Genomic DNA, 11050 nt, shown 5'->3' on the forward strand with positions numbered 1-11050 from the left:
GGATACTTTTGCTTGTTTGTATGGTTTGTGTGGTTGTTTTTTTGTTTTGTAGGCAAAAATGAGGTTTTACAAGCAAGCACGCTAAGAAAAAGAACAAAAAAAAAAAAAAAAAAAAAAAACAAAACACAACATTTCCAAAAATTATTAACCTTTTAAACTAGCTCACTTGGTCTAAAGTTATTTTATGAGAATAGAGGTCTTGGGTTTAAGTCTTTCTTTTTGTTGAGTTACTTTTTCAAAAATCACATGTAACTTATACTTTAAAGGTCTTTTATGTAAAAGTGTTCTCACATATTATAAAAATGTGAGTCACTTATAATTTTAAAGTCACTTTAGCTTTTATTTAAGTTACAATTTGGAGAGTAGTTCGTAAAGTACCATTGTAAAAGTGACTTTAATTTATTTCTAAAAGTGGGTCACATAAAGTAATCTTTTTTAAAAGTGAGCTAATTACATTAAGTTGGGAAAGTGGGAGATTTTTTTTTTGAAATATAACATTATCATTTACATCCCAACGTTTACGTGGTTCATCGGCATCTTGAACAACTTTTCTTCAAAAAGCCATAACTTCTTCATCTTGAAGCCGTTTTTTTTAATCAACCTAATTTTTCGAGATATTTCCATTGGAACACTTGGTTTCAACATCTACAACTTCAGTTTCTTTTAAAATGGAAAGTCCATGCCTAGTTATTCTTGACAGCACCAACTACTTCCAATGGCTATCCTACATTGTGGATTTACTTAGAAGTAAAGGTCTTTATAGAATAGCCTCAAGCCAAGAGTCTAAAACTAAATATGAAGATAAACAAGCTAAATGGGAAAATAAGCAAGATCAAGTATGTGGATTGATAAGGATGTCTATTTCTCCAGACCTTAGATTCCATATCATCGAAATTGATACCCTTGATGAAGCAATGAAATAGCTCAATAAAATTTTTGGAATTAAAAATGAAATTAGAGCCCATCAACTCAAAAATGAGTTGCTTACGTTGGACCCCAATAAATTTTCTTCCATTGAAGATTTTTTGTTAAAGTTCAAGACCCTTAGACTTCTTTTGGAAGGTGTTAAGGTTAAGAAAGAAGATGGTAGTCTTATCTATTCCATTCTTACTAAGTTAGGACCAGCCTACTCTGTGTTTGTTTCCACCTTCCATTCTACTAGAGAAGCCTTTATTTCTAAAGGACAAGACTACAAGTCCCCCTCTTTTGATGTCTTTTGTGATTCTTTAATAAGAGCAAGAAAATCTCTTACAACTTGGTATTCTTAATACTAGAAACTCTTCTAAGAAAACCTTAGTAGCCCAAAAACAACCAAGTTCAAAGAATCCTAAGAAGCAACATCCTAGTAATAATGGTCCTAAACCAAAAAAGGGTCCTAAGCCATTTCAATCTCAAAATGAAAAATCAACTCAACAAAATGATAAGGCAACTAAAAACAAAGGGAATAACACTGATAAACATTGTAACTTTTGTAATCGTGATAGCCACTTAGAATCCAAATGCTTTAAGAAGATGGAAGCCTTGGAAGCAGCAATGAAGAAGCATAACATCCATTTGGAGCACTCTTCAACTTCAACTTCATCTTTAGTAATAACACTTTCTTCATGTGGTTTTCAAGCATCTCATTCTGGTTATGCACTAAATGTATCTTCTTCTTCTTATTCTCAGGAGTTGCTCATTGATTATGGAGCTTCTTATCACATAGCCAAAAACAAAGCCATGTTTTCTTCTTTAAATGATTGTTACACCAAAAATATATATGTTGGTGATGATAGATCTCTTAGTGTTGTAGGGATTGGAACTATTCATCTAGATAATGGTTAATTTAATGATGTATTATGTGTTCCTACCTTATCCTGCAATTTTCTATCTGTATATCAGATAACTAATTTAGGTGAAGGTAAAACCGTTGAATTTTCACCTCATGATGTTTTAATTAAGGACCTAAGAGATCCTAGAAAGATTTTAGCTACTGGCATTACTGATGATTCTACAAGGTTGTATAAGTTTGACAACTTTGGGTCATCAACTCTTACCTCGGTATTTGTTGCTCATAATGATGAAGTGAACAAACTTTTGCATAAACTATTTGGTCACTTAAACTATTGTTCCCTTCAAAATCTATTTAAAGAAAATATGGTGACATGTCTTTCTATGGAATCTTGTAGAGATGGTGATTGTTTTGGATGTGTACTCAAAAAAAATCATCGGGATAGTTTTGGAAAACGTGCCTCTTGGCAAGCCTCAACCCCTTTACAACTTGTGCATAGTGATTTATGTGGTCCACTTCCAATTGTTTCATTCTCTGGCTACAAATATTTCTTAACTTTTATTGATGATTTCTTGACACACACTTGGGTATACTTCTTAAAATTCAAGAGTGAAGTCCCTAACATGTTCTTGGCCTTTAAGGCCTTTGTTGAGAAACAATATGGACATCAAATTCTTAAGCTAAGAACTGAAAATGACAGAGAATATGTTAACAACAAATTCATCAACCTTTGCACTGAGTATGGAATTCAATTGCAACATACTATTCCATATGCTCCATAACAAAATGGTTTAGCTGAAAGGAAGAATCGCACCTTAAAAGAAATGGATAATTGTATGCTTCAATCTAAAGGACTTAGACTTAATTTTTGGGCAGAAGCAATTAACTATGCAATTTAAATAGTAAATCACACTCCTACTAAGATTTTAAAGAATATCACTCTATAAGAAGCATGGAGCTCAATTAAACTAGATGTAAGTCACTTTCATGTTTTTGGAAGTGAAGCATGGGCCCATATTCTAGATGAGAAACATAAAGCCTTAGAACCTAAGAGTGAAAAATGTATTTTTGTTGGATAATTTGAAGATGTCAAAAGATATACACTTCTTCAATCTAAATCCAAAAATGTTATCATTAGAAGGGATGTAAAGTTTGCTGAAAATATATTGGACTACGAGCCTAGTTCGACAAATGTGCCACATCTCTCTATCTTTTCTACTTCTGAAAATATTCCTTCTTCAGATGATGACAACAAGGATGACAATCCTTCCCTAGCTTCTTAGGATCCTCCTTCAAATCCTCAACTTCCAAAATGGGTCCGTTCTACTCGGGATGTTGCAGGTGATCCTACAAATCAACACCGTACACGTTCTCAGTTCAATAGAGCCTCTTATTTACTGGCTCAAGCTTCAACGAATTATGATCATGGCACCTTTGCAGAAGCTTCAATCCATACAGATTGGGTTGTAGATATGAATGAAGAATATCATTCATTATTGGCAAATGATATAAGGGACCTTGTTCCTCTTCCAAATGGAAGAAAACTTGTTATATGCAAATGGGTTTACAGAACCAAGTTTGGACTAGATGGAAAAGTTGATAAAAATAAAGCTCATCTTGTTGCTAAGGGTTTTTCACAAGTTGAAGGAATTGACTATACTGAAACCTTCTGCCCTGTTGCCAAAATGAAATCTATCCACCTTGTTCTTTCCCTTGCTGCCTCTTTCAAATGGGAAGTCCATCAGATGGATGTCAAATCTGCCTTCTCGCATGGGTACTTGCATGAATAAATCTATATGGAACAACCTTTTGACTTTATAAAAACAGACTCTAGCCTTGTATGTCGGCTTAAGAAATCCCTTTATGTTCTAAAGCAAGCCCCTCAGGCTTAGTATGCCAAAATGGATAGCTTTCTTTAAGATATTGTATTTTTTAAGTGTTATTATGACAATACTGTCTACACCAAGAAAGTGGGTAAGTATCATATCATTCTTGTTCTTTATGTTGATGATCTTATCCTTACTAGTAGTGATCCCAACCTTATAAACCATGTGAATTCTAGCCTTAAAAAGCAGTTTGAAATGACATACTTAGGACACTTGCATTATTTTCTTGGTCTTCAAGTCTTGTAATCCAAAGAAGGTATTTCCATTTCCCAGTCCAAGTATGCATGTGATCTTCTATGCCACTTTCACATTGAAGACTATAAGCCAACCCCTTCTCCCTTTCAGTATGGAGCCAAACTTTTAGTGACTAGTACTTCAGAATTCAGGCTTCTGTGATCCATAATGAATTACAAAAGGTATTTTGGTAGAAATCACACAACATAATTTTTTGTCCAAGACGTGTTTCGAACCAACCTATGTGGTTCATCATCAAGACCAAATGAAGAGGAAGACCATGGAAACAACTTAAATAGAAAGCAATGTAGACACCAAAATTTCAAATAACAACTAGTTTTTGAAAAATAATATTTAAATTATGATATTAACAAATATTATTAAGTAATGACTATATTAAACGACCAAAAAATCATGCTATGTGATTTCTACCGAAAGAATTTTCGTAATTCACTTGTACTTCCCCTAAAGTCGATGTTATCTTATATCGTCAGCTTGGTGGAAAACTTTTGTATCTGACCCATACCCGTCCTGACCTTTCCTTTGTTGTTGGCCTTGTTTCTCGGTTTATGAAAAACCCACATTAAAGTCATTGGAAAGAAGCTAAAATAATACTTCGTTATTTTTAAGGTATAATTCAGTTTGGGATTCATTACTATGCAGAAGCATCTCCTCTATTGGTTGGTTTCACTGATTCTGATTGGGCTGGTGACCTTGATGATCAGAAGTCTAATGAAAGTTATGTCTTCACTCTTGGTTCTGGACCTATTACATGGGCTTACAAGGAACACAGTGCCATTTCTTTTTCCTTAGCAGAAGCATAGTATCGTGGCGCCATTGAAGCTAGTAAGGAAGCCCTGTGGCTTTGTCAGATCCTGTCAGAGTTTGGTTTTTAGCAGCAACATCCAAATACACTCTGGTGTGATAATCAAAGTGTAATTCAACTATGCAAAGATCTTGTCCAACATCAGCACTACAAACAAATTGGACTACACATGCACTTCATCAGAAAGCTCATTCATGACCATGTTCTTGATGTGCAATATTGTTCATCCGATGATCAAGTTGCAAACATATTTACTAAGGCTCTCACGGAGGCGAAGTTTACTAAACTTCGATTTATGGTTGGAATTTAGGAAGTTGTCACTAAGGGGGGATAGGCTCTAATGCCTCCTTCCTTCTCCTATTGTGTCATCTTTGAACATCCTTCAATCCTATTCCAAGTTGTCCTTAAGGGGGGATGTTAGGATATTCCTGACACATAGGAAATAATTAAGTATAACTTGGTCTAGTGCATAGTTAGGTAAAGTGTGTTTCTTTAGTATGTACTTTCTATAACTTACAATCCCATGGGCATGATATGTTCTAGACATGAAGTGATCTAACAGTTCATTCTCTCCTCAGTATTACTGATGCTTTATCCATGGCTTAACACTCGATTGGTCCATGATCTCTATTTAAAGAGCATGGAGGGTCATTTGTTAGGGGACCGTTCATGAGAGAAGATTATGTAAATTTTCTTTCTTTTACATTAATAAATTGCCTAAAGTGTCCGCGTTGGCTCAGGCCATGGACTTTTTCTCTCTTTGACGGTTTTAACCACGTCAAGAATACTGGTGTATTGATATGTGATCTATTTGTGAACACTGTCCTTTGGTGTTCTATTTAAGGAACTTCCCTATAAATTCCTACAATGGTTACCAAGGGAGAATGCACTGTGGGTGTATCTTGATTGAATGTGTGCCTTAGAATCATAAAGAGAATAAAAAATGAGCTAGTTTTAAGGAGAATGACCATTGAAATTCCTTTTGACAAGAGAATGAAGTACTCTTACACTTCCTCTTAATTCTACTCAAATTGTATTACAATAATGATGTGAGGAGACTTTGCCACCAACCTCTACACGCATCAAATGACTGGATTCTAAGTCTATGGAGGTGGATGGGATTTTTTTATAACACATGATGGATATGAAATGAGATCATAGGATGACACTTAGAAATAAATGATTATTTTCCCATAGGATCCCTTTCCTCTTCCCTTCTGATGGAATTATAGCCACATCATTCTCTCTGCAACCATTTTTGACCATTATATATTATATTCCAACATTAATATTTTGATAACTTGCGTTTACTATGGCAACCTTACCCGAAGTTACCACACGGTCCATATAATCCATACCTAAAGTTTCCTCATGGTCCATATAATTATATTTACATCATTTTTACATGCCTATCCTTTCACTAGTAAAGTCTTAGCCTTAAATTTAAGACGAGGAATCCATGCAAGCATAACATTACATTAGTTATGGATAGGATCATTTACTTAAGCTCACATGGATAAAATCTTGTCATTTTAACCACACATTCACAACTTATATATAATCTAATCCATTGCATTTCATAAGTCTAAGCTAAGGCACTTACAATAATAATTATTCATAACAATATCATGTGTAGGATTTGTTTATGGATCCATCACATTGATATTGGTTAATTTATCGATGTTATGAACCATCATACATGGTGCATCACCATATATGATGGTTCGTAACATCGATAAAGTAACCAACATCAATGTGATGGATCTGAAAACAAATCCCGGACATAATACAAATCACAGAATTGTCAGATCTGAAAAAATATCATATCAAGTACCTTTATTTGACCAAATCCTAGCAACTTATTTGTTAATGCGTCCTTTTCTAATGGAAAAATATTACATCACGCTTGATTTATATTTCTTGAATTTGTATTTTTTTATATATGTTTATTCGCTTTAAGAGATTAATTATTGTTTATAAGGTATTTATGATTAGCAGAGAGAGAGAGAGAGAGAGACTCTACATTGGTTTTTTTTAATTGTTAGTTATTCAGTGGATTTTTCTTCCAATGACCTTCACATAAGGAGTGCTTTAACAATACACTCCATTCCCTATTCACCTCTATGCCCTATGAGCTTTTGAATTTTTTAACTTAAAGTGGACATGAAACGTTTTATTTATGGTCAATAATATAATTTTTTTAATTACTATTTTTTAAATTCCAATTATTAACTCTATGTTGTTGAGCACATAAAAAATTACACATACATCATATAACTATAGAAAACACTCCTAGTGCAGTTACATATATTATCAAAATATAGCATAAGGATAGAAACATGTACAAGCAGGGATTAGGATGCAATGGATTAAAAATGGGGAATTGAAGAAAACAAATTGCTAGATGAACCATTAGTCATTTGAGGTTTGTTGAAAAAGAGTAATGGATAGACTTTAATTGTGCCAAGGTCTTCATGATAATATGGATTTTTATCAAAAGTGAGATTAATCCAATGTTTACTTACCTAGAACAACAATATCTCTAAGAGAAAATATATAGGTAAACAAGGAGAATTGAAGATGATATAGATGTTCTAATACACTATCCTATATATATACACAAGTAAATTAGAGAAAGATTTAAATAATTTGCATAGTTTACTAAGTTAAAAGAAATAAAGAAAAAGACAAAAATAATTATAATATAGATATGTTTTATAACTAATAGACAAAATGACCTTTTCCCCTGGAATCTCACAATATAATTTGGGGCCAGATTGTGATACCTTGTTGTTTAAAATGCATTTTTGAATGCATATAAATAGATTCAACACCCAGTAAAACCATCCGGATGCATGAAATTTGTAAATTAAATAGCCTTATGATTCTTAAAATCCTCTACTGGATTTTAGGATTGGAAAAAATGCCCAAGAAAAGGGCTATTTTTCTAACACCTAAAAGTAATAATATATCATAATTGAGACATCCATGAAATAAATAACATCAACCTTACAAAATTTTTAATCCCATAAATATAATAAAATTATACCAAATTATATTAACTATACTTTATTGTTTCTAAATTCTATTTATTTTTATTTTTTGTTATTATATGATATTTATTTCACTGAAAGTACTCAACCTTGCCGCTTCTTCCTTTTTAATTAAATTGGCTAATTAAAAGAAATGTCATATGAACATGAGTTATGGTTTTTTGGACATGTGATATTAGTAAGTCATGATATTGGTTCATAATATTGTAACACAACATATTTATATGTTGAAAATATCCATGATAAAGTGGGGTGAATCTCCATGGTTAAGAATCTTGTTACATGTTTTTATAAATGTATTTTATAATCAATAATAACAATAATTAAAAATAAACTTATAGTTTAGTTAATTAAGTGTGTCTATTTTGGAATAAGGCTTCCACAATTTTAATTTAGTTATCAATAATTATTAGGTGGATGGTAAGGATTTAATCTCTAAATAATATTTTTGTATATTCTTTGTAATAGTCACAAATTAAAGTTGAAATTTATTTCAAAGATAGTCATTTATTTTCTACCTATTTAATCATTATTAATTAAAAATAAAATTGGCATATGGACAAGTGTCATATGGAACAAGTTATGTTTTTTTTTTGGCATGTGGTAGTGATAAGCCATGGAATTGGCCCATGACATTCTATGGAAGACTATTTATAGGTTAAGGATCTCCTTCATGATTTTTTATTTTTTGGGCAATGCGACATGCATTATGAAGTGTGTGTTTTGATTTTTATTGTAGATTGACTCCTATGAGAATTTATCAACCATTTAATTTATATACTCGTGCTAATTTTTATGGTTTTTTAAGTGTTTTGATGTTTATCGGCATTCAACAACCATTATGTGTGTGTGTGTGTGTATTCTATTGATAATTAGAAAGATATATTGTGTGCATCCATAGTTGCTACTTCTTCCCCCATGGCCTACTATTAGGGAAACCGAACAATGGAAGAGTAGTATTGTGGTCCAAAAAATGTCATATATCCAGCAATGGCTAAGCCATTTGCTAAACATGTTTCTAACATTAGTTTTCATTAAGTAATACATTTGACTAGACTGAGCAAAACCAACATATAGTTGCATAGAGATAGTAGAAGCAAAAACCATAATGCCACCCTAGAGGGAGAGTTTAATTTTAATTTAATTCTTTGACTTGTTTTCTCTGATATTATTATTCTCTACACCCATTTGCATATGAGATTCTGAATGGACTGTGTTAAAGTGTATGCAGGACATTAGGGGTAATGACGTGGATCTCAGCCTCTACAGAGGCAAGGTTTTAATCATTGTCAATGTTGCCTCTCAATGGTAATTCTACATTTTGCTTCAGCTTGGGATCAATGATTTCATAATGGATTTAATTTATGTTATTAGAAAGAAAAAGGAAAGAATTTTTACAATTGTGTTTCTGTAATTTTTCAAATCAGGTATTTTATAAAATTTAGTTCTAAAATAATATGTGAGAATGAGTGATTGGAGACTTTCAGAGTTAATTATATTTATATTGTAGAGATTTCGGGAATAACGCTGTGTAATATGTGTGATCTGTGTAACATTTAAGATGGTGATTTCATCCATCATCAGGGACCGTAGAGAGCCTAGGAAGCACCCATGCCTAGGAGACTCTCTATGGTCTTGATGATGGATGGACTCACCATCCCAAATGTTGGACAGTTCACCTATATTACACAGTATTATTCCAGTATTTAACTAAAATTATCCCATTTATAAACTTGACTAACTGGGGACTCTCTGTTCTTTGTCTTGCAGTGGGTTGACTACCTCTAACTATACTGAGCTGAATGAAGTGTATGCAAAGTACAAGGATCAAGGTACTATCCAAACATACATGGTTAACCTCATCAAATAATTCTTAAATTTCCTTACTGTCCTATTATATCCGGTTGTTGTTGTTGTTGATCTGTTGATAATAGCATGTATGTTAGACAAGGAAGGTCAAAATGCCTTAGTTCTTTAATGGTATGGGATTAGCATCCTTAGGTCAATTATTTTATTTGAGTTTGTTGAAAATTTTGCATTACTTTTCTGTTTCCATTCTCCCGTTCCTGTCTTGATAATATATTAGTCTATTACACAATAACTTTTTTCCAGGATTAGAAATACTGGCTTTCCCATGCAATCAGTTTGGTGGACAGGAACCAGGTGATAATGCACAGATTGCAGAAGTGGCCTGCACTCGTTTTAAAGCAGAGTTTCCCATATTCGACAAGGTCTCCATCTTATTTCTGCTTTTTATACCTTCTCAGATTTACTACTTCTTTTCATACAAGAGGTGGATTAATTTAAAAGTAACTAATCCACCAGGTTGATTCTTGAGATCCTCGGTGCTAAATTGGCATCTCTGTAATGTAGGTGGAAGTTAATGGGAGTAGTGCAGCTCCTGTGTACAAGTTCTTGAAGTCCAGTAAAGGTGGGATTTTTGGAGAAGACATAAAGTGGAACTTCACTAAGTTTCTGGTGGACAAAGATGGAAATGTTGTTGAACGATATGCGCCAACTACGTCTCCATTGAGCATTGAGGTGTCTGGACAAATCACCTTTTCTTAGTTCCATGCCTTCTTTGCGGAGATTCTAGCTGTCTGCTTAGTCTTTTTGCATACAAACTTGACATTGAAAGGGTTTTAATTTAATGGGATGCATACCTTAAAGGATTAGTTACTAATATTCTCCATTACAAACATAGTTACTAATATTTTCCATTTCGTGTTTGCAGAAAGACGTGAAGAAGTTGTTAGGAATTGCTTGATTCTGTTAAGAAAATACCCTTTCTGTTGGGAAAATAGAAGAAGTGGCAATTCAACATGATAGTGTTCTATCCCTGGCATAGATTCAAGGGAGCATTGTTAGGCAGTTTGTCAGTTTATCAAAGTACTTATTTTGTTCAGTTGCACAATATTCAAGGCAGCATTGTTAAACAGTTTGTCTGCTGATGCAAGTATTGCATCCACTATGTTATGTGGCATTTCGATTAGTTTTTTAATCATATATTTCAATGCAATTTTAACTTCTTGAACTATCATTGAATAAAAAATGATGTGGGTATGTTTGTTTTGCACTAATAGCTTAATTTTAATCTTAACACTACCCAAGACCCTCCTAGTCTTTATATCTTCAAATGGAGCCTGTAATATGTTATTTTCAAAATTTATATATCATTTTAAATAATCTCTCTCATTATTTTTTAAAATATATAATTTTTAATTTATTTATATGATTTTAGATCTATTTAATTAAAAAATAATAATTATAAATAATATTT

At 32.8% G+C, this 11050-nt stretch overlaps 1 protein-coding gene across 1 annotated transcript in view; it reads left to right on the plus strand.

Annotated features, from left to right (window-relative positions):
- The window catches only part of LOC149148184 (putative phospholipid hydroperoxide glutathione peroxidase), a 30214-nt gene extending 19398 nt beyond the window's left edge, over positions 1–10816 (plus strand). The window contains exons 4-8 of the mRNA XM_089442098.1: positions 8993–9078; positions 9541–9602; positions 9883–10001; positions 10144–10311; positions 10505–10816. Coding sequence (XP_089298224.1) covers positions 8993–9078; positions 9541–9602; positions 9883–10001; positions 10144–10311; positions 10505–10537 — 468 coding nt within the window. The 3' untranslated portion in view covers positions 10538–10816. The remainder of the gene's footprint in view (positions 1–8992; positions 9079–9540; positions 9603–9882; positions 10002–10143; positions 10312–10504) is intronic.
- Positions 10817–11050: the final 234 nt, after the last annotated feature.

Source organism: Pinus tabuliformis, chromosome 9 (assembly GCF_031772625.1).
Source record: "Pinus tabuliformis cultivar Carrire ecotype Pingquan chromosome 9, CPIR1, whole genome shotgun sequence".
NCBI classification, from domain to species: domain Eukaryota; kingdom Viridiplantae; phylum Streptophyta; class Pinopsida; order Pinales; family Pinaceae; genus Pinus; species Pinus tabuliformis.